This window comes from Polypterus senegalus, chromosome 1, assembly GCF_016835505.1.
Source record: "Polypterus senegalus isolate Bchr_013 chromosome 1, ASM1683550v1, whole genome shotgun sequence".
Taxonomy (NCBI): Eukaryota; Metazoa; Chordata; class Cladistia; order Polypteriformes; family Polypteridae; genus Polypterus; species Polypterus senegalus.
The window spans coordinates 238,886,271-238,911,875 of record NC_053154.1 but is presented as its reverse complement, the minus strand read 5'-3'; the positions used below and the strand labels follow the sequence as shown (position 1 = coordinate 238,911,875).

The following is a 25,605-nucleotide window of genomic DNA, read 5'->3' as shown; positions in this document are numbered from 1 at the left end:
ATCCCGGGACCAATCACCATACAGTATGTGTTGACTTTACACGTTCTTTTTGTTTGTGTATAGTTTTTTTCATGCACTCTGATTTTCCTCCCTCTGCCCCATGATGTACACGTTAGGTTTACTTGTAACTTGTAAACCTGCAGGGCCGGACCGAGTGTGGGAGTGGGTGAAAATGGGTCCAGTCATGAGATAGCACCTGTTGCAGGGTTAGTCCAGCCTTGCACTTGATAGGTCGCTATGATAGCCTCTGGACCAGTGGCATTATTAGAATGTTCTCTTGGAGGGGGCATTTGAATAGGCCAAAATTATCTTTTTTTTTTTTTTTTGATTTTATTAAATCACACAACATTCCACACAAATAAATCAATTTTTAACAAACATAAGATCGAAAACAAATCAACCCCCACCCCTGAAAAAGAGAGCTAAGCAAGCCGAGTAAAACTAATAAAATAAGTAAGTAGATGAATTAATAAGTGAATAATGATAAATGGAGAGAAAAAAAAGGAAAAAAGGGGAGATAATCTGCTTCCTCACTGCTTTAAATGCTTATTCCAAAATGTTTTTAATTAGATTCTGCCAGGTCTTGAAAAAGTTCTGCACATATCAGCTAAGTGAGAATTTGATTTTTTTTCAGTTTCAAATAGTATATGACATCAGTTACCCATTGACTTTAAATAGGAGAGTTAGGATTCTTCCAGTTGAGCAAGATAAGTCTACGTGCTAACAGAGGCCAAAATAATCTAACCCTGATACATCCCATCCACCATCTGCCATGCCCCTTCTTTGGACCCATTAACCTATAATTGGACTATGGAGGTTTAAAAAAATATGGCTGAGTCTCATTTGACCATTTTCATTTTCTTTTGATATACACTATAATGTATAATTACTCAAGACATGTTTTATTTTGGTACTTCTTTTTAATTATATTATTACCCTGTAATTTACTTTTTTAATTGAGCCTACCCTGGAAGCTTTTATAGAAATTTAAATAATGTTTGACAAATTTGGTGTGACATCTTTATTTGCCTTTGCACAGGCAAATCTACATATGGTTATAAGGTTTTATTTCCTTATGACAAACATTCTTCTCAATAAATCATTGTGGGAATTTTAAGCTTTGCCTCTTAATTCATTAATTTACCGTATCGGCCCGAATTTAACACGGCCCCCAATTTTTTCATGAAGATTTTAGAGAAAATACTGAATATTTAGTCAAAAAAGTTTGTGTTGTATTTGGGCCAATGCAGTAGTCATAAATTGAGAACAGTGCTAATACAAAATGTAAGGCACAAGCTTGATAAACTAATGACTTTCCGTCAGTAATTTTGACAAGCAGCTTCAATATTCACTTATTTTGACACCAAAGCTAATCATAATTCTGTATTCCTTGATAGTCCTTCTTCAGTGGATGCTCTTGAACCATGCTAAGATAAAAATTAAAATCTAGGCTCTCCCTCTCAGAGTTAAGTGCCTCAAAATGACAATTAGATAATTCTATTCTATAGTCACCTAGGTTTAGAAAGAAGTGGTGTTGCTTTAATATCTGGCAAGATATTTCCCATTATCTTGTTTTCCCTCGAAAGCCATCCGTTAAAGGCATTCATGCATATGGCTGACAGCTAACATAAAAAAGAGTGGCAGATCAGGACATACTGTATTTTCAGAATATACCTGTGCTGTGTCAAAACATCAAACTAGATTAAGGGAGTTTGATAGTGGTGGATGAATGAATAAATGTGTGTGTGCGTGTGCATATGAAGGTAATCCAAGTAATCTGTCTTGCTGAAGTATGGATTTTGCAACAAATTCACTACTTGTTCACTGAATCGAGTGTGACACAGGCCTACAATTTTAAACTACAGGTATAGTCAAAACTTCCTTCTATAATCTCTACAAGCTTTCACAATATGCCCTATCATTTTATCTTAAGAAGCCTGTTATACAGTACAGGCCAAAAGTTTGGACACACCTTCTCATTCAATGTGTTTTCTTTCTTTTCATGACCATTTACATTGGTAGATTCTCACTGAAGGCATCAAAACTATGAATGAACACATGTGGAGTTAAGTACTTAACAAAAAAAGGTGAAATAACTGAAAACATGTTTTATATTCTTCAAAATAGCAGAGTAAAGGCAAAGGGGCCAACAAGTGCTAAACACCTCTGGGAACTCCTTCAAGACTGTTGGAAAACCATTTCAGGTGACTACCTATTGAAGCTCATCGAGAGAATGCCAAGAGTGTGCAAAAAGCAGTAATCAGAGCAAAGGGTGGCTATTTTGAAGAAACTAGAATATAAAACATGTTTTCAGTTATTTCACCTTTTTTTGTTAAGTACATAACTCCACATGTGTTCATTCATAGTTTAGATGCCTTCAGTGAGAATCTACCAATGTAAATGGTCATGAAAAGAAAGAAAACACATTGAATGAGAAGGTGTGTCCAAACTTTTGGCCTGTACTGTATATTCTTAATAACTGAACATCACTGCTACTCTTTTTAAAATAGTCATGATGGACAAATAATTAGGAGACATTAAGCAAGTCAAAATGCTGCTAATACAAAGATTCTTCAACTAGTAATACTATACTGCCTGCAAATCCATTTCAGAATTATCTGCAGGTCTCTGCTTCCCACCTACAAAACATTAAACAAAAACACTCCAGAATACCTGTCGACAGTCTTCTGTATTCAAAAACTTGTGAGACACCAAACGTTGTCTTCACCTAAGAACTCTACCTCAGCAACTTATCCATTAACAATGTGAAGCCCATTTTTGCTGCAATTCTCTACTTCAGTTTATAGAAAAAGTTGGGGATGTTTTATTGTATGGTTTAAGGTCACTTGTCTAAGAAAAATAAACAGGTAAAGTTGACAATAATGCTCCAATAAGAAGCACTGCTTACAGAGACTTGAAATCAGAAGGAAACAAATGATAATGTGTCATCCTTTAGATTATATTAATAATTTGATACAGCACTACATCCGAGGCCAGTTCTTGTTTTGATCCTGAACTAGATTTCTGAGAGAATATATGTATATAATACAGTAAATGTACAGAATTAAATACGTATGACTTGATCAATTTAGTGGTCAAAAGCTGTTGATTGGATTTGACCTTTGTTAACCAGCAGCAATGAAAGGGCAGCATGCTCCATATGGGGAGAGGTCATCAGTGGAGTCTCTTAAAGGTCTGTCCTTAGACTATTACTTTTTCTAATTTATATTCATGACACATATTCTGGGTTAGTTACTAATCTTGTGAAATTCACACATAACAGAGGAGGTAGCAAAAACAATACAAAAACCTGACCAAACTTTAAAATCGACCAAACATAAATACAAGATGGGACTGCCTGCTTTATGGAAGGCTAACTTTGAAATACTGTACATTTAGGAGTGTATGTTGACACAGCATTCTCATCATCTAGGTAATGTGCTGAAACAGAAAAAAGGCAAAAAAGATGTCAGGTTATAATATAAAACCTCCTGAATATAAAACAAAAAGATGTTATGCTCAGACTATATAATGTACTGGTGAGACTGAACTTTGAGTATCGTGTGCAGTTCTAGTCACCACACTACCAAAAAGACATAGCAGCACTTGAAGCCGTGCAGATGAGATCAACCAAATGCATTCTAGGATTGAATGGCATATCCTTCTCTTGACAGGTTATGAAAATTTAATCTCGTTAGTCTCGAGAACAGGAGGCAGTATGGGGACCTAGTTCAGGTCTTCAAAATTTTCAAAGGCATCGATTAATTTGATCCAGTAGAATTCTTTTACCTAAACAGTTAATCACATACTCAAGGACACCAGTGTAAATGAAGTCTGAAGCTGGGAAGCATTTCTTCATGTATACAACTCTTCATACAAAGAAGTGTGGGAATCTGGAATATCAATTCATATAGCTGAATCGGAAACCTTTTAAAAAGGGTCCAGATAAGATGCTGAACAACCTTTTAGATAACCAAACAGACTTTATTAATTGAAAGGTCTGTCAAACAGATTATATGACTTTATAGTCCCATTAACCTCTGTCTCTCCCACTTTTACATAAATCATCTAAAGAGGTGGACACAGAAAGTAGGGCATATAAAGTCGCAAAATGGAAAATATGCAAGAATGACCAAATATGTTTGTACAGCACAAACATGTGTGTTGGCTTTTGTCATAATTACAGTATGTCGTATTTTTCTTAACTAGCTTTTACTCCCAAAGTGCTCTTGTAAAGTCCAGTAGTCTTAGATCTTTCTACTAAGTTTCTAATATACAACTTAAAATTAATGCTATAGACCCACCCTTTCCAAAAAGCACTGTATACTGGATTCATCCATCAACCCATCATCAGAAACTCAAATAAGAATTTCATTATTCTCTGTGCACATGACAATAGTACTACTACTACATTAACTTCTTTGTAAAGTGCTCTCTATGAAAGCTGCCATATTTGCCAAATAAAAAAAAAATACTGATCTGCAAAAGCCCCTCTCTTCCACTGGGATAAACAAGAGATATTTTAAAGACACAGCTTTGTAGGAGGTAGTAAATATAATGAGTGATTTGGGTGTCTGTAGAGAAAGCCACTGCTATAGGTTCATTGTATAATGTGGTATATTTGTGTAAAATGATCTTGGTTGAAATCAATACAGCATATTAATGAAGTAACGGTTTGTAAATAGCTGATGACTCAAAGTGCACCCGATGTTAATTATTTATTAGAATATAATCTAATAAAATGTATAAATGTAAGTAAGTTTGCCCATCAAGATAGACTCAGACAATCCCATCACAATACTTTTGGCATATCTCTGATTAATAACATGAATTAAGACTACATCATGACCCATCTCCACATTGCTGAATCTGGATCCCAAATTAGCCCTTGATGAAGTATTTTTCAAATATTAAAGAAATAGAATGAATACATTTAAACAGAATAAGATCACCTCTCAACTAATAAAAACCACCAGATATTTCAAATTATAACAAAAGGCGAGCCTGTTAAAGAGATGATAAGGAGACAGTTGTGAACAAATGATCTGGCAGAGATTATCTAATTGACGTTTTCCATGCTGTATACCTTACTGCAACAGTAAAACAAGACAACTAGAGAAATGAAAGAAGAATAAATCCCCAATTTCTTTCTCATTTAGCCATTTCTGAAGGTAGAGTACTCAAAGTGGTTAATGTCATGTCCTTCTATTGATGTTCCTTGACTTGCAAGGGATAACTAATGGTTTTTCTATACGCCACAAAGTTGGCCGGTTAAATTATACACATTATTTCTGTGCTGTTAGCCTGCATTGATCAATAGGCTGCTTGGAAAACACTGAAAACCTAAGTGGAAGCATTTCCTCTTTCTCGCTTTCCAATACAATTTTCTGCAGACGAGTCTCAAGCTGCTTGACAGAAAGGGCAGTGCAGATTAAGTGGTACAAGAGAGTCGGAGTTCAGTTCTCTGCACCATTCCTAGGGACATCAGTTTTGTTGCAAAGTTTATCATGTTGCTGACAAGAGCAGCCAAAACTAAACCCCTCTCAAATACTTTTGGGCCACTTTATAAAATGATGGACTGTAATTCAAAGAAATGATTTGCCTTGCTCCAAAGGTTTGCCCGCTTTGACTGGTAGTCCATAAAGGTCAAAGAACATTGTTGGGCTTAGCTAACTAAACCAATCTCTCAAATAAAACGTAGGTTGTCTAGATTGCTGCTGGAAGGTTGTATGCTGCTTAACGTTTAACTGACACTAATCCTATTGCTCAATTAGCATTTATTGTCAGAGAAGCTAAAATGATTAACAAATAAACCTTAAAGCATAACAGTTGCCAATTATGACTAATATGGAGGCTTAAGTAGGTGGCTGATAACCTTTAACCCTGCCATATAATTTCAAACAAAAGGGTGGACTAACACACTAAAGAAACCATATCCCTTTACAATATAAAATTAAGAAACATTATCAAATTTGAATTAAAAGCTGTGGAGGCTGTGATATCACACACACATTTGCAGACACAATAAATGCCTTTAGTCTGTGACATATCAAGACTAAAACATTCTATAAAAGCATCAGGGTAAGGTCAGGTTTAGCATAGCTACTTTATGGACCTACCATCCTAGTTCAAATCCCACGGCTGGTTGTTGGCTGTATACAGTTAGCATGTTCCCCAGGTGTGTTCTGATTGGCTATCCCAAACTGGCCCTGTGTGATTATGTAAGCAATTGAATCCTGTAATGGCACCCTGTCCATTGGTTGTTTTCCACCTTGTCCCCAGAGATGCTGGGATTGATTCCACCCCACCATAAACCTGATTTAGATTAGGCAAGTTTCAGAATGTTATGGTATGATAACTAACAAGTGTGACCCACATTGAACTGGCAGTCTAGCTACGTTTAGTACCTGCCATGTGTCCACTGATGGAGGGATAGGCTCCAGCCCCCATGTCCCTTAACTGGATCAAGCGAGTTACATAATTAATATAAGAAATTCAAAACAGCCCACTGCTCATCACAATATGGAAATAAACTTAGATGTTTTGTATATAGGGTGGCACGGTGGCGCAGTGGGTAGGGGACCCGGGTTCACTTCCCGAGTCCTCCTTGCATGGAGTTTGCATGTTCTCCCCGTGTCTGCTTGGGTATCCTCCAACAGTCCAAAGACATGCAGGTTAGGTGGATTGGTGATTCTAAATTGTGCTTGGTGTGTGCTTGGGATGTGTGTGTGTGTGTGTGTGTGTGCATGCCCTGTGGTAGGCTGGCACCCTGCCCGGGGTTTTTTTCCTGCCTTGCGCCCTGTGTTGGCTGGGATTGGGAAGATATAGCGGGTTGGATAATGGATGGATGGATGTTTTGTATATAGGTCAGCAAAATCTACTTAAAAGTTGTCTTTATTGGTGACCCTTTCCTTGTGAATAAGGAGCTGCTTCATATGCTTAGATTGTTTTTCATTCTAAGGTTAATTACACCCCAGCAGCCATGACAAACAGCAGGAATTTAAACAAGTCTAAAGCCATTTTGTAGTGCATCCCCCTAACAACCACATACAACACTACAATATAAATAAACACATTAAATAATAGTATGATATTAAAGATATCTACTTCCATGAACCTAAATGTACATGCAGCAACAGAATTCCTGCCATTAGCAGTTCTGTCTTAGAAATAGACATTTCTGGAAGATCTTTCCTACCATCAAAGTGATGTGTTGCTAAACACTACATTTTGTAAAGCCTTACTTTAGCTTTTTATTGTTTAATTTCCTTTAATTGCAGACCACCACTCTGCCAACCGTAACAATACCCATCTCTGACCAAAAAAGCTACAGTTCGGGTTTCAGATGTCAACAGTTTTAGACATAGCCTTCATTGTAAGTCATTATCACTTCACACATCATACTCTACCTGTACTGTAGCAGGGGCTATGAACCAGTGGCAATAGATACTGTGTTGAACTATACCCCAAATGTCTGCCTATTCAATTCCAATTGGTATCAACGAGAAAGTTTTACAAAGTGCCAGATTTTCATTATAATTGCAAAAATATCTGAAAAACTGTACCGTTTTTGTGCAATTCAGAATTTGCTTTTGGTGAAAACATCACCCTCTGTACCATATCTGAGTAAGGGAATTTTAAAAAGGAGATAAGTGTCTTGAAAAGGCAAATCACAAGCTTACGTATTAAAATGTAATCAAAGAGGCATTACAGTAATCCCTCGCTACTTCGCGGTACACTTATCGCGGATTCACGACTTCGCGGGTTTTTAAATATAGTAGTAGTATTTCCTAGTCTAAGAACAACAAAACAAGTTTGGTGACTAAGTGCGTTGTAACACGGGCTGTGATTGGTACATGGGAGGGAGACGACAAATCACAGCTTCCCGCTTTCTAATCGGGCCCGTGATTGGTGCTTTGACTGATGCCCAGATCCCACAGCATCTCCCCTTGTCTCTCTGTCGCGGCCATTTCGCTTCAAGCTTTCTCGCCGAGCAGTTTACTATACACTGTCCTGTGTGTGATTTTTTTGTGGTTTCTTTGTGTTGAACTTCGTTTCAATTTTCACACCCTGCAATGGCTCCAAACGTGCTCCTTCTTCCAAGGCTGGTGCTGAGCCTAAACGCCAACAAAGAATGATGACGATCGCTGAGAAGGTGAAACTTCTGGATATGTTGAAGGGAGAACATTCGCAGCTGTGGCTGCAGACTGGCTAAGGATCTCCAAGAGCAGTCACAGGAATGGGACGACGATATGGTTCGATTGGTCCAATTTTGCAACAAGGTCGACGACCTCATGACCGCCTACAAGCTGCTCTTCGACCGGAAAAAGAAGCAGCGGCAGCAGCTGACGATCACAATGTTTTTTCAGCCTCGCAAAAAAGAGCCAGTTCCTACTACTACTATGGATACACCTTCAGAAACCGTGGAAGAGGTGCCCCAGGAAATGGCACCGCCATCTGAAGAGACGTAAAATACAGTCATCGGCTGCGCAGTAAAAGTCATCATCACCTTCATCGTCATCATTTTTACTGCACAGCATATTCATCACCATCATTACGTCATATATAGGTACGTGTACTTCGCTATACAGTAACTGTAAACTTATCGACCGATTTCATATTGCTTAACAGTTGTCCCTGTTATTAATAGAGTAAAGGGTGGGTTGTAAACAGTACAGGGAGGGTTTAAAAACGTCCAAATATCACATCGCGGAAATTCAGTTATTGCGGCCGGCCTTGGAACCTATCTCCCGCGATAAACGAGGGATTACTGTACAACAAAAGCAAAACAACTGAGTGAAACTTGGAACATATAGTAAATGCTGTCGGTGAGGGATTTAAGCAAAGCAGAGTGATGATTGAGCTCAGTATTGCTCCCTTCCCTTCACATGGGCTTCACTTTATGCTTGCCTCCTTTTGTCTACTTCATTCTATAGATTGCATCGGTCTTCACAATGATTTTAAAAAGCAAGATACTTTTCCATGTCCTGCTGTTACTCAGTCTCATTCCTAAATGTGGAGTACTTGATTGGCTACATTGTAAAGGTTAAATATTTCAGTACTGAGCTGGGAACAAAGGTAACTGCCATTAATAACCAATACAATAAATATATGTTTAGACATCTCTTGGTTCAGTCCAGACATTTGTACTAAATAATGCTCCAATCCAGGTGTAAATGGTACATCTTCACATGCTACATGTATTCAGTTTGATGCAAGTCCTGTTCAGCATCATTTATTTTCACATTAGATGTGATGGACTTTATCAAAATCCTAATAATAATGCTATGAACAGGTATGGACATACATACTAGGCAGCTCAGTCCCTAGCCATTATTGTAACAGTTTCTGCCTTTTGACTCTGTGATAGACATTAATGGATGATCAAACATTGGAAAAAGGTCATCTGATCTGACATATCTCAAGTGCAAGGGTCGGAATTTACCATAAACAACAAGAATTTGTGATTCCATCCTGTTTGTCTCAACAGTACAGGCTAGTGTGTTTACCATAATGGAGTGTTTCCTTGGCACACTAAAGTCCTCTTAATACCAAATAAACATTACTTGAATGTCACAGTGTACCTAAAAATTGTTGCTGACTATTTCCTTCCCTGTGTAGTTACAGTCTACCCTTCAAAAAAGAATACTTTGTTTAGAATAATGTGCCATGTACAAGGCATGCATCATATCAATATGTTTTCAAGAATATGACAGAAATTTCACATTACTGCCATGTCATGAACAGTCCTCAGATCTTCATGCAATAGAGAACTTTGGGGTGTGTGTGTATGGCTAATGATGTGGAAAACCTTACAATAAAGCAGTATGCCAGTCAATCCAAAAATTCTACAAACTAAAAAAAGTCATAATTTCATAATGTTTCATAACTGCAAGCATGTAGTACATCAGCTAAGAACACTGCCTGACAGTTCACCTAAATTCCTAAATTGTGCAGTACAACATTATTGGCAGACTCAATGCCACCCGAATTTGCTCTTAAATCTAAAAGTATAATGAATGTGTTATTCCGTGTATAAAAGAAAATCAGAATATCTGCTGGGGCTGGAGGAAATGCCAGTCCCATAAACATTCTCATAAAGATTGTAGTTGATATTTAGTGATTTCTATGTTATTGCTGCTATAGACACACATGGAGTCTCTTTTATTGATATGTTTATGTTTCCTTAAATTTACATCTGCTTTATTATTTTACATATTTATCAAATCAACAAATACCTTATAATTTCTGAATGATTATCAAAAAATATTCAATCAGGCCTTATAGGGTTTAACCCATATATCTTAGATTTCCTAGTACATTTTTACTAAAGCATGTTAACCTCGCTAATATTGGATTAAGAATTTATAATGTGCCATCCCGAATACATGGAGGTACACTTTAATTTAATTATTTCATTTCCAAAGAGATTAATTAAATATGTAAAACAAAGATAAACACATTATCTAGCAGCTATTCTAATTGCCACAGAGACTGGGAGGCATACTGAAAAGTTACTTAAAGGGTCAACTTTAACAGCAGTATGGATAACAAAGCCCCTCTTGAGAACTTTTCAAAAGCAGCCCTTTTAGTCACCATTACATGAATCTGAATAATCATTTTTAGGCCTACAGGTTAGCCAAACCTTCATTTTAAATGTGTATCAATGGCCAAAACAGTTGTGAAAAAAATATAAAGTTAAGCCTGACATAGGAGAATGATGTTTTCAAAAAGAAAGATTAAAACTTACTACAATATTCAATGGCAACAAGGCTGCATGTTTCATAGTAATTTGCAAACAGTTGATTTTTAAATGAGTTTACGCTCTGCGTATTTTTGAATAAAGCTTTTTGTAGTATTAACATTCTGGTGGTCATTGAAGTGTGATGATCATTTTATCAGAGGGTGCAAAGCAGAAACTAAAAGTATACTGACAGTAATATGCAAAACTAAAAAAGTAAATGTATGTGTTTCAATGTTGAATTTAAATTTATTCCTCTTTTTAGTGACCTCTTCAATTAAAGGCCATAATAACAGAAATATATAAAAAAGAATGAACAGAAAAAAATCCTCAGTGTTTGAAAATTGCATATGAAGACATCTTTATTATATAAAAAAAACACAACAAAAGAATATTAATTATTTTCTGTACAACTCTGATGATCAGCACATCATCTTTAAACTACAAAACAACACTTTAATGTGTAGTTAGTGCATGAAACAGTGGAAGAAAATTTTTCTGAACTTATTAAAACTGTTAGATTTTCAGCTCCTGAGTACTCCTGAGCCACCGTGGGTTTTTCATGTCATTCCCTGACACTTGCTTTTGCTCATTTGTCTTTGCTTATATTTTATTTACTGACATATCTGTTTGAACTGGACAGAAATGACAAGCATGCTAAAATGAGAAGTGAGCAGTTCATGAGTTATCATCTATCAACAGTGACTTTGGAAACTGCAATCAGCTAGACTTGTGGTTTGTGGGCCGTCATGGGCTGTGATCGCTGAGTATTTAAAACTATTTATATAGCAGAAGCAATTTCAGATTTTTTAGCACATGAAAGATGTGATGTTACAGCAAACCAACTTGACATCAAGTCCATAGAATGACATTTTCATGTCTAAGTAGACGATGTGGGACTGTTTGCAATATGTTTGAAATGAGGTTTACTGATGTATGAATATTTTACTGCTGATAAAGACACTTACTTTTTGCGCTTAATCCTTATTCTCTGCATTGCTCTATACTATATTCTGAGTATTTCAGTTTCAGGTAAAGATATAGCTGTTTGCTCGCTTAACATTTCTAACAACTACTGTCAAATAGCTTCAGCATTATTTTTAATTGGTGATAATTTACAGAGAAACAATTGTAGTACTAGGGTGTTGTACCATGTTAGCCATTATAGATGTAGTGAGAAGTCAAGCAAAATGACACCTTTTATTGTCTAACTAATAAGATTACAATATGCAAGCTTTCGAGGCAACTCAAGCCCCTTATTCAGGCAAGCTGTAATCTATGATAATGATAATAATGATTACAGCTTGCCTGAAGAAGGGGCTTGAGTTGCCTCGAAAGCTTGCATATTGTAATCTTATTAGTTAGACAATAAAAGGTGTCATTTTGCTTGACTTCTCACTACATGGAAACAATTGTGAAGTTTGAAAATGGCCTCTAGGTGGCACTTTCGAAACAAAGGAATCTCCCGTATCACGTTAAATACTTTATTTTTGTGTAGATACATAGAGTGAGTGCAGGCCTGACTGCTCTTTAACAAGTTTGCAGGTAAAATGCAATTACAGCTTTACAGGTTATTAATTGCATAATGGATACTCATAAAAACACAGATTTATTTAAACACAGAAGAAAGCAGTCCCAAATTGATTAACAATGATTAATGGAACTGAACAATGCATGTCCATAAACATGATCGTAGTACTAATGAGATCTGAATCTTTATTCTGTTTGCTATTTATACACATAATCCTGCAGATGTTAGGATATTCCTCATTTCTTCATAAAGATAAACAGGCCTAGGTATTTTCTTAGCTAATTTAGGGCATTATGGAAGTGTAGTTTGATTTATTTACAGAAGTTTGAACTTAAAATGACCTTTTAGGTCTCTTTTGTTGTTGTTGTTTTTACATATTTATTTATATTATATAATTCACTATGAATTAACTGATTTTTTTATTGCAATCAAAACTAACCCACAGTTGCAGTGTTGTTAAAGTTAGTACTGATTGACATTTCTGGTTGAATGCTGGCCATAAAAAGTTTTATATTCTATTTGGTAGAAAAGATGCTGCAACAATACATTATTTACCAATTTAGTGCCCTTTGTGTCAAAAGGGAGCTGAAGTATATTCGAAAAAGTCTCTGAATGAGACACCAGTCCACAGAATGATACTTTCATAAACAGCCACACTGTCACACTTGGCCAGTAGAACATTTCCAAACAATCTAAGTGCTTGTTTTCCATTAGTGGGGATTTAAGCCCTAGAGTAAACCACACAAACTTGATCAAAATATAAAAAGTTTTCAAAGTGTTATACTGTGTGTTGAGAAAACAATAACTGGGTGTCAAAATGTCATTGTTATTCTTGATGCTACTTCATGGCTCTCAAGAACGAAGCTCAAAATAAAAAAAGTGAGTGTGACAGATAAACCCATCCACAGAACAATATTGTCTTAAGACAGCATTATTATATTCTCCTTCCAAACAGGAACAAGTCACAAAAGAATGGTTATTCTTCTGGCATAAAAAAATGCATATTTTCTCTATGGAAATTAATGTGCTGTGCAAAATAACTTTAATTACTAAAAGGTATGGGGCATAATATAAAATCTGCATCCTATCTTGCAGTTTTGTGTTGTTTTAATAAACATTAGTGTTGCAAAAAAGATCCACACTGTGCTTTGCTTACAGCTGTAAGTACAGTGCTTTAAAAAAACAACAATAATCAACTGATCTCCTGACATTTTATCATTACTGTGTATTAATCTGTCTAATGATTGAAATAGTATATCATTAAAACATTAAAGATAACATAAGGAAGTACATCTGTGTCTATAGAATATGGTGAAAACTGTGACAAAAAGTAGAAAAATAATGCAACCACAGCAGACCAAAGCAAAATAAAAAAATAATCATTTGGAAGCAAGCAAGTAATCTTTCTAAAGCAAAGACTTAATACTGAGACAATAATTTAGTAGTAGATGTACTTAAATATTGCAAAATGGCTGCAATTATTTTAAAAAAGTAAGTTTTTAAGCTTGAAACTTGCCTGCCTGTAACATATTTGTGCCCTCGCACTAATTTATAATTTTTTTAGTGTTTTCTAAAATATACAATAATACAAATTCTTGTTTTTATTTCAAAATTAATTTTACATTTACAGACATATGCAATATTCTATTTCTAAACTTTATGGAGAAAATGCATCAAAAATAATGAGTCCTTCAGTATAACCACTAAGCATAGCCTTTTAACATGTAAGTTTTAAAAATTTTAAATTAAATACAGTGTCAACAGATATACACCTTCATGTTCTCACTAAATCATTATGACAGTTAGTTAATTTTTAATAAGTACATATGTGACGCTTTATACTTCAATGATTCATAGACATATGTTCACCAGATGCATAAAATCTGCTTCTCATTTTCAGAATTACAACAGCTGTACAAAATTTCAGGAAAAATCTACAACAGTATTTTACAGATAATATCAAGCACCAAAGTAAAGAGGTATCATTGTGCAAAGAAATTAGTTGCTGCACATGTCATTAAAAAACAAAATTTACGAAAGAAAGAAAGAAAGAAAGAAAGAAAGAAAGAAAGAAAGAAAGAAAGAAAGAAAATCTGGATTTAGATTTTAAATGAAACTTAACCATAAGCCAATGGGGAAAAACAATCAAAAGGTTTTACTTTAGTATAAAGTTATCAATGTGAATATAATCAATCAAACCAGAAATAAAAAGCTGAAAATGAGTAAAGCATTTCAAAACCTAACTACACTTCTTCCATTAAGTTCCATTATATGCCAAAGCAACTTCCAGTGTTGTTTCAGCTGCTTGAATCTCCCGTTTCATATTTAAAGGCAAGAAAGTTATTTTTTAATTAAAACTGTACAATAAATGAATAATACATTTCCATCTTTGCAGTTTCAAAGGGGGGTATTTAGAAAGTGCAGTTGCTTTGATATGTAGTTGATACCAGCAATACCAAACTAGATTTGCAATTTGCGTAACATATAACAATACTAAATGTTACTGTTATCTTTCCATCATTCCATTCATTGATTGTCTAAGCCTGCTTAAATTTAGCATAGCCTTAACTTCAAGCACTTGATATTATTAAGTAATTTGGTTTATTTTGCCACTATTAGGGGCGTTACTTAAAAAATAAAACAATGGAATATATAAAATAGTGTGTTTTTTTATAGTAGCTGCATGGTTAATGTATGTGTTGCATGTCATTTTACAGAACATATGTAATGTTTAATCTTAACTGTGTTATAACAACAGCTTAAAACAAGTCAATTGGTAGAGTACTATATAAAATAAGTAGCACTATACATTGTAGTTTGTAATCAAATTAATGCTTTGAAATAATTTGAAATTACCAGCTATTACAAAAATAAATGAATTTCAACTTTACAAGGAAATATTTTATATATAAACTGCATTAAACATTTTAACATTTAAAAACTGGATGTAAATGAGGAAGATGAATTTGAAATATATAGGTAATGTGCACATTAATTAAAAAGGCAAATTGGAAATTTAATGACTGTTAAAAAAATAAAATGACTAAAACAGATAAATAAAAATCTAAGCAGGTCATGCTTAAAAATCACTGTGTACTAAATCAAGTAGACAGTGCAGTCCTAGAGTAGAGGCTTTGTTGAGAAGAGCATCCTTGAATGAAACTTAATGCTCTACCATGACTGGCTTAAACTCTTTCAAATCTAGAACAAAACTGTACGGTTCAAAACTGTACATTCAAGATGAAAATGACTTGTCACAAAGGGTCACAGGGTTTGCTTCAGCAAACAAACTGAGTTAGGTAGTTGAAGTGAAAATAGTGAAAAGGGAAACTGGACTTAATGGGCTATTCTTGCAAATGAACTTATATTAAAAGGCGTTCGTCTTGTTTGTAATACTACTTTTTTTCATATACTCTAAAAATCTCCATAGGCAACTGTTACAGATGGAAAATACAATACATTCTGTTTAAATTTGATCTTAATCAAGCAATCAGTCAGATACAAGTCAATAGCAAGCTTGTTTCCTGAACCAAACCACATCCTCATTAACTCATAACCACAGCAGGCACCATATCATAACGTTTCGGTAAAAAGCTTACACAATGTCAAATAATAAACTTATCAAGTCTCAACCACTAGACACACATAGCTGAGCCAAACTTAATATCAAGAAAGAAATGATTTCCTCAAACATAAATCATCTGAGGCTGCAAATGATCAAAATGCACATTCACACAAGCAGCATTTGTCGCCATCTTGAGGAACACAACAGAAATAAACACTGATACTGATACCTACTAGCTGAGATCTCAATGGCAGAAGTGTTTGACAACAAATACACCCTTCCTACAAAATGGGCCAAAGTTAACGCAAGTAGGACATCCCAACACAGCTAAACTTATGCAGGTCTGATAAAACAAGTCTAGGATTATCACAGAGGTTACACAGTAAACATATTATTAACGAACATTCATTTATAAATTATTCATTAAACTTAACCTATTAACTTTGGAATAAGGGAGAAAAAAACACAGAATGTAGGAAAGATTCAAACAGGGCCTCGGGATTTGTGAGGCAGCAGTACAAAGTATACCAACACCCCACAGCAGAAACTCTGCAACTATATTCCCGATTGTAATAGTACCATGAAAAAACAATCCGCTTTATGTTTGAACTTATTAAATGAGTTCAACTACTTCATAAAAAACATTGCTTCGACTTGATCTTATTTAGTTTCATTTGTTGGGCTGCATAAGACATAAAGATTTAAACCACAGGTGACATTGAGTAACATTAGAAGCACTTTGCCTTCTATTTCCACTACTAACCTAATGCTTCTTTATCACAGAAACTTAATAAAGCCATAATCAGAAAACTTGGGAGTGCACACACTCTAATGTGGCCACTGTTTACAAATAAAAAAAAAACTTTAAAATTAGATGAATTTGACAAAAATTACAGCTTCTCCCTATACTCGGAAACAGCCGAGTTTGATCTGCCGAGCACCTGCTCATACAGGAGGAGCCATATTCACTTGCTAATAAAATGTAAATTTTGGAAAAGCAAAATTCACTAAGATTAAGTTTATTCGAATAAGGCAATCCCAACACAAATGCTTTCATACTTAGCTTATATGGCATAATCTGTACACAGTGAAAATTTATTCACCTTTCCACAATGAACTCAAATGAAGATTCACGGTGCTATAACTCTTCCCGAGGTTTCAGCCAGCTTCCATTACCCCACTCTTCAACTGAACTTTCAAGAATTAAGTTAACAGGAGAATGCAATGAAGATGTACTCATGATGTATAATAATTTTTGTAACACATAGTGAAAGACTACATTCTTTTTTTATTTTAGTGTTGTATTTATTTCTTTGTGCATACCTTTTTTTCTACGTTAAACTCAAACGCAGATGAATGTGTTCTCCTTAGCCCGATGATATTTTGATACTGAGCTTACAGCACACTTTCAATAGCAAAAAAATGTTTTGTATTATTTATATATGTACTTTGTGTGCAAATTTGTTTTTCTATATGGAGTTCATATTTGGACCAATTGATATCGTTCTTTGCCACATAGTGCTACTTTATTTCTTATAAACTTGTTAAATGTTAAGTGCTTATTCTTTGAGTGTTTCTTGCTGTGAAAACACCTATTTGTTTTGAAATCAATCTCTGTCTCTGCTTTCATTTCTTGATCAGCCTGGGCGGGAATGTTACCTTACCTTGGAGGTGAATGGACCATCCCTAATACAGTACATATGCAGCAGAAAGACATCACTTCTCTGCCAATTGGCAGTTTTCTTGAAAAGGTTTAAAGACAATATAAAGTATTTTTGCCTTTATGAGCAGATTACCTGACATATTTTGGTATGTTCAAGTACTTAAAACCTTTAAGACTACACTTCAGTAACCAAAAAGCTTCACCACAATGGTATAGTATGTGTATTCACAAAATTCCTATATGCGTTGAAAACTACGGTTTACATTTTTTGCACATTTGAGGCAATTTAGAAGTTGAATATGATCCTGACTAACTTATTGTTTGCATATTACTGCAGCAGAGCTTGTTCTGAAAATAAAAATATGGAATATAACACTTTGGGATTATTATTTGAAAAGTTGATTAAATTTGTATAAATGTCCAAGCAAAGCAGAATCACAAAAGCTCCTCATTTTAGCCCCAATCTCCAGGTTAGTAAGACAACATTCGACAAAAGGTCATTTGTGGAATCATTTGTAAGTAATGTCCCATCTTTCTCAACCGAGAACTAAGACTCATTACCCTAGTCTAGCATTAGTCTAGTATGCCCATGTTAGAGTTGCCTATTAGCTATTTTTTGACACAACCATTTTTCACTGTTACCAAACCTTTGCTCCTCTTCTCAAAGATGTACTGTGGCTCTTGGTGTTATTCCCTATCCATCCACCCATTATCCAACCCATTATATCCTAACTACAGGATCACGAGGTTCCGCTGGAGCCAATCCCAGCCAATACAGTGCACAAACAAACCCCAGGCAGGGCGCACACACACACGCACACACACACACACACAACAAGCACATACTGGGGACAATTTAGAATCGCCAATGCACCTAACCTGCATGTCTTCGGAAACCCACACAGACACGGGGAAAACATGCAAACTCCACACAGGGAGGATCCGGGAAATGAACCTGGGCCTCCAAACTGCTAGGCAGCAGCGCTACCCACTGTGCCACCGTGCCGCCTTGGTGTTATTTCTGTCCACAAAAACTGACACCAGACATACTGAGGGGCGTGAAATTAAAGGATGCAATAATTTGATCATCATATTAAACTAACCAGAACAAGGGCTTATGATATATTGTAAAATGCTCTGGAGGAAGTGGGTGACCAATTAGCTTAAGTCACTAGAACTGTGACTGTTATAACTGACTGTTGTTCCACTAGTGGTTTATTTTATCCTCAAATGCTACTGACAGGAGTTTTTGTTTCAACTTCCATATCAAACTGTAATGAAATTCTACTATTTGAATTTCATGTTAATCAGATAGAAATTTGCTCTGTTCAACAGTGTAATTGACTTGATCTGCTTGCAAATGTTGCCTGATTTAATTATTTCAATCATTGCTTTAAAAATGGAAATTTGTGCAACTGCATTGAGTCTATACTCAGTAAAGGGCACTATACAAAAATAAACTGAACTGAAAGAGTAAATTTGTAAATGTAAAACAAATGAACAAATCTGACAAATTCTCCTTCGTGTCAAGTGCATTGCTGTTAGAAAAATACATACATGTGACCGGCATGCCTGACATACTGTAAAACGTGCTATGTATTCTTCATATAAATAAAATGATAAAATAGTTTTAGTCTTCAGCTAAGTTTTTTTTTAATCTCTTAAGTGACGTGTTGATAAATATATACAGCTTTATTTGCCTTAAAATCCATAAAACTATTGCACTTTACGTAATGATTGAAAAAAGTGTCATTTCTAACTATTAAATGAGATCCAAAACAAAGTACAATTCACATTAAATGTCCTCACCCAACTTAAAACTAAAGAAAGAAGCAGACTCATTTTTCACAAAGACTGATTTCGCCATCTAGTGGAAAACCGTTAAACTTACAGCATTGACTACACACTTCATGCTCTGGATTAAATTAAGAAAAATAATATTACAACAAAAGAAAGCAATAACAAACGGTTCTTCAAATAACGTATACATTTCTGTAGTAAACAGGATATAGCAGCTGATGCAAATATTTACGCATAAAGTAAGTATAAGAGTAAGGCAATGATGCACTGAAATAAAATGCATAATTTACTATTTTTCTGCGGTGGGCTAGCACCCTGCCCGGGGTTTGTTTCCTGCCTTGCGCCCTGTGTTGGCTGGGATTGGCTCCAGCAGACCCCCATGACCCTGTAGTTAGGATATATCGGGTTGGTTAATGGATGGATGGAATTCACTATTTTTTAAACCATCTTAATTCAAACGTAATCCATGGCAGAATCTGTTCCTTGGAGGGATGCCAGTTCATCATTAGGTACACTCACTCACTCAAACAAAGCAAATCTTCCTAAACAGAGGCATTGTTTGGGTGTCTATGGCAAATAAGAACCAGGAGAAAACCCACCCAACCCACCCACACTTCTCCCAATGAACAAAACAACATTCCAAACCAGTCTCCTGGACCTATAAGGCAGCAGCATCACTGTACTATTTATTAAATGCCACATTAATATAAGAGCATGAATGCTAAACTACAAAGAATTCTGTTAATTAAAACAATCGTTTACTCAGATGATCTTTAATCAAATGCATGTGTATGAACAGTTAATAAACTTAACAGCCAGCATTATAAAACAAAGCTGGCATTTACAGCAAAAGAAAAGCACTTTTTTAATACTGCACCTATTAAAAAATGTTGGGTTTTGGGATATGCACTGATCCCAGTTTGACAAGAAATGCTATAAATTTAAAGTATTGCAATAAAATTTAAAATGGGGGTAAAGTAAAAGATCTAGTAGGCCTTTCCAATCAGGAATGAATGAGACAGCGTGTTGCTCCCACTCATGAGTGTTATAGGGACTGTAAAACAGCCTGCTTATTTAATATGATGCATATAAAAGGCAAACAACGTGGCAATGGAGAGCTCAAAACATGTCCTTGCAATGTTGCTATTCTGATAAATTCATGGAAGGTTTAACTAACAAGTTCAGTAGTAATATGAGGTGCTGAAATGACTACACAAATGCTCCAAGGGTATGTGTTCCAACAGCCTGTGCCACTAAAAGTGCATTTAACCTGAGAAAACCTGCACAGTCAACATGTCCATTAACCCAAATCAATATCTGCTTGCAAAGTATCTATAAACCTCAAGCCCCCCGGCTTGTCAACAATGACAGCAGTTTAATGTAATGGATGAAGGGAATAGCTGTTTTTTTGCCAACTAAAGCAATGACCTGTTCCCTTCTGCCTCATCATGGAAGTTGTTAATTTAAAGACTTGGAAAAGAACTGTGAGTTTGTTAACATCATGAAATGTAGCTGAATGCTCTGGAAATAATAATTTTTCAAAAAGCTCACTTGTGTAGTATAAGAATAGGTTTATGATATATCATTTATTAGATTAATGATTATGACGTTTCTTAGTATTAAGCTGCCTTAAAGTCTGCATTACACATTGTACTACACATCTAGAGTTATAGTTCTTTTTGAAGTTTTTTTTATTTCACCAAATGTATATTTATATTTTACAGTACACACATTTTTTAGCAGAAATAAATTCAATTATATTTTAAAATATACATTCCTTTATACTTTAAAAACAAATAAAAAAAAATGCATCCATTTTCAAATATCCCTAATCCAGTTCAGGGATGCATGTTAGAATGTTATTTCGGCTATATGGGGTGCCAGTCAACTGCAGGACCCACTTATGTACACACCATTTGTTTTAGTGTAAGATTTTGTTCTGTGCAGGCCACTGGCTATGCACTGATCCTTAGTACCAAAACAACAACCTTTTAGTTACAAAGATGGAGAGAAGTTCCTATCATGGAGAGCAACAGGAAAACCTATTCTTGTGGAAGGTACAGTTTCTAAGCTGCAAATGCATTTATGAAGATGTAACATCAGGCTGACATCTCTAACAACTCCCTTGGTACTATGTGTATTGCCAGACAGTTGCATCAATTGCCAAATAAACTAATACAGACTCTTTAAAAGTATCTGAAGAAAAACCTATACAGATACGAGTGGAACGTGCAAATTCCAATAATTCACGGACTTGGTCACAATATGAACTCAATAACTCAATCTGCTAGGACTGTGAAGCAGCAGTGCTAACTACTATGACACCAAGCAACCCAAAAGAAAAGAGTGGCAACTCAAACTAATCAAAACATAATTTGAAACTAAACATCACAAGTTACACTAAAATAAAATATTTAAAAGAATCATAAAAAGGCATACCTGTTTAAGTGTGATAATAAAATGAAGGCAGACTGTATTTATCTGAACCATTCAGTTTAAACTGGTCCTTCGACTAAGGTTTAATCTTCTTATATAATACGCTACCGTGGCTGTCCAGTTTGTTTGTCCAGGATTTTAAATCACCTGTAGCTCACAAACTGTTTCACTTATTGACTTGAAATTTGGTACACATATACTACGTGACATCTACTATCCGTTTTCGGGGTGATGATTACTCCTCTTTAAATTTTAATTTTATTGTACAAAGTAGGGTGGCTATGCGGTGCATGCGTATGGGCGCTGTTCTCATCCTTACGACCCTCGCAATCACTTCCCCTACCTCTTCATATCTTAAATCATTCTTGAAGCAGATTTAAAACTTAAGTGCCAGCTTCAGTGAAAAATTAAGGAAAACGTAATAGTAATTACAACACAAACACTGAGTTAATCGTTTTTAACGTGAAAAGATGCCGACAAAAGAAGAAAAGAAGCGGGCCGTTAGGGTGGAGAAAAGAAGAGCTGCTCAGGAAGCAGCAAGCGCATCAACCTCTGAGCAAATTAATGCTAAACGTACAGAGAAAGAGGATGAAAACTAGGAATGCTCAAGTCAAGTGTATTCACTGCATGTTATTGTGCAGTGGACCGTTACTGGTAGGACTATATTAAAATACAGTAATATACCTGTTAAATTAATGCTAAAGTGAGCAAAAAAATATACTACATATAAATTTGACTTCTGAAAAAAAAAAAAACCTATCAAAATTGAAATCCTTTGACTAAACACGCCAGTATTTACAGTAAATGTTTAGACCCTTTAAGTAGAATTTTAAGGTCAGGTCAGGTTGGGGAACATGCACTGGTATAATGCGTTGCCACAAACACCACATGACAAAACAGCTCTGGATTATAGCTGGCAACCCCCCAGGCAGAAACGCAGTCCAGTCACCCCCTCCAGAAATGACCATCTATCTACCGAAACAGGTGTTATGAGGAGTTCCCCTTGGCCTGGTCCAGCCGCTTGGGTCCTCAACAATGAAGATCACCCTCGAGGAATCACGCCACATGGCCATACTGCCGCAGTGCAGGTAACGTGCCTCATTCGGGACTCCATGAGCAACCGCTTGTTCGACACAAAAAGGATTCACAAAGGATTCTCTAAAGAAACACGGTACCGAAGGAGTCCAGTCTTTGTCTCAGGTCACTGGATAGTATTCATGTCAGTTTAAGCACTCTGAAAAATCCTACCATACAGTATAACTGTCAAGTTTCTGTTTTTCCAGGACAGTTATTCACCTTCAACCAACCAGGCTCTGGCATTATAAATGTATTGATTAGCATATGCAATTAAGAATTTCTTTATACTGTGCACACATGATATTATTGAAACTATGGGAAAGAAAGGGTATTTTTTAAATTCAAATGGGAAGTTGTGCTTTCTTTTTCATTCACTTTCAGACTAAGGCAGAAAGAGGCTGAGTTTAAAGCTGATTAGCTTAAAGTAAATGACTGTCCCGGAGTTTATGTTTTTATAAAGGAACAAAATAGCTCCAATAATATCAGAGCATCCAAAAGGCAATAATCAAGAAGACACAAAACAACATTAGAAACAAATAAAAAGAAAAAAAAAACATATAATTGGGCTTTTGAACTAAAAACTGTACGGTGGTGCTGACATTTTTATTGTGCCATTGGCTGAAATTAAAAAAAGCAATGCATTTCATTACTACATCCATCCATTTCTTAAACCCACTTATCCAGAGGACAGTTGCGAGGAAACTGGAATCTACCCCAGCAGGCACTGGGTACACATGCATAACAACTCACTATTGCAATATATGGTGTATCACAAAGATTAGCACTGCTGCAGAAATCCATTTAATTTAAGCTATATACACACAGACAACTAAATTAAACAATAAATAAAGAAAGGCAAATCTAAAATTAACTGAGTTGATAACTTAGTGCATTGTACAGATACTTGTGCATGATGGCATCCTGGACTTGATTCCCACATCTGGATGCTGTTCATATGGATTATGCACATCCTCACTATGTCTGCATGTGCTCCAGGTAAACTGGTTACATACATGAACTGGGAATTCCAAATTGGCTCCATGTGAGTGGGTCATGCAAAGGTCTAGCACCTACACAGAGTTGGTCCCTATGAAGCACCAATTTCGACCAGGACAGGTTTCAGGCCCCCAGAGCCTTTCATTGGATTATAGGAGTCTCAGAATGCTATATCAAAAAATATTTCACCATAATTTACCATTTTTTTAATCCTCTTATTTAGAGCAGAGCCTAGGAAACTAGAGCTAGTCCCAGCACGTATAAGGCACATATGCCTAACTAAACACCACTGCAATATATGCAATACTCTCTGAATCTGTGACCTGTGTTCTTCCCAACTAGACACACAGTTCACCTCATTCTAGACCCAATGCAATGCTGGTAAGAGGTAGACTTTTAATGCTGGGAGTGATTTCCTTCCTAAAAAGCATCATTACAAACACAATGAAACTGAACATTAAGTGGCTTCTCTCATGTTGTGTAGCATTATTGATAGATAACAAAAAATACTTAAGAGTTCAGATTAGATTAGATTAGATTAGATTAGATTAGATTAGATTAGTCCAGAGTATTCAGAAAACAGGGCCAAGGACATTGTATTACATAAAAGTGTGTTCCAAAAAACATCTAGGTAATGACAAAATATTAATTTTTGTGTTCAAGAATGTCAGCATTTTTATTTGCTTGTTTACTTTCATCATTAAGTACCCATGCGGTGGACTAGGAGTCCCAAAGACACAAAATCTATTTCAATAAAAAAGATTTATTCTTCACAAAAGTGCTTGCAACAAGAATGAAGCTCCTTTGGAGCACAAAACGCAAAAAAGGAGTTTCCTGTAACACCAAAGGTAATCCAAAACAAACAAGCCTCAAAAGAGAAATTAAAAGAACAGTCAAAACACAGAGCAGAGGTTCAAAAATCTACAGCTCCAATAAATCAATTAAACACAAGGAAACTCACCACTCCCAGGCACAATTAAAATGACCTACAAGGAAATGTGGGAGACCCTCTAGATTTATAGGGTGGAAGACAGTTCCCGGCAGTGAATGGCAGGTGGCCATGCCTCTTGGGGGACTACCCACAAAACACAGCCAGCATATGTAAGTCAACAAAATCAAAAACCAAGAATGATGTGCATAATCAACAAAAGTAACATTAACATAATCAATATATATTAAAAAATCAAAAATGAACAAAAGAGATGTAAAACATGAATTTGAACCCCAGCAAGTGGAGGAACCCTGCTTGTGACATGACAACACAACATGTCAAAATAACAAAATTCCTTTACCGTAAAATGTTCTTGAGATTTGTAATTTTCATCCAGGTAAACCCGAGCTCTATTAAATTCCTTCATTGAATCACTTGACAACAATTCACTGCAGAAAAGAAAAAAAAATATATATCTGTATGTATATTTGTATATAGATATTTAAATCCTTACACTACTGAACATTAAGACTAGAACAAAACAACATGTACGTAGCTCCCAAATCACCATTTGGCTCCTTGCTTTTTGTATAGTTATCTCTGAATAGATAATTATATCATCAGGCTGCTGACTTGTATTGTCAGCCAAACATCGTTTTCATAATCAATATAGAGCAAAAAAATAAATAAGTAAAATAAAGAAGGTCAATTAAATTCTGGTTATAAAATAATGCCTTTCAGTTCAATATTCTATAAAAACATCAAATAAAACATTACTTTCTTTTTTTAGGATTTGCACATACAATGCAAGCAAGGGGAAGTAATATAGTGGCACAGTGGTTTTCCAGAAGTGAGCTTAAGGACT

At 35.5% G+C, this 25,605-nt stretch overlaps 1 protein-coding gene across 1 annotated transcript in view; it reads right to left on the bottom strand.

Annotated features, from left to right (window-relative positions):
* Positions 1-25,605, bottom strand: part of LOC120540065 (inositol polyphosphate-5-phosphatase A) — a 542,509-nt gene that overhangs the window by 251,906 nt on the left and 264,998 nt on the right. The window contains exon 4 of the mRNA XM_039770535.1: positions 25,102-25,189. Coding sequence (XP_039626469.1) covers positions 25,102-25,189 — 88 coding nt within the window. The remainder of the gene's footprint in view (positions 1-25,101; positions 25,190-25,605) is intronic.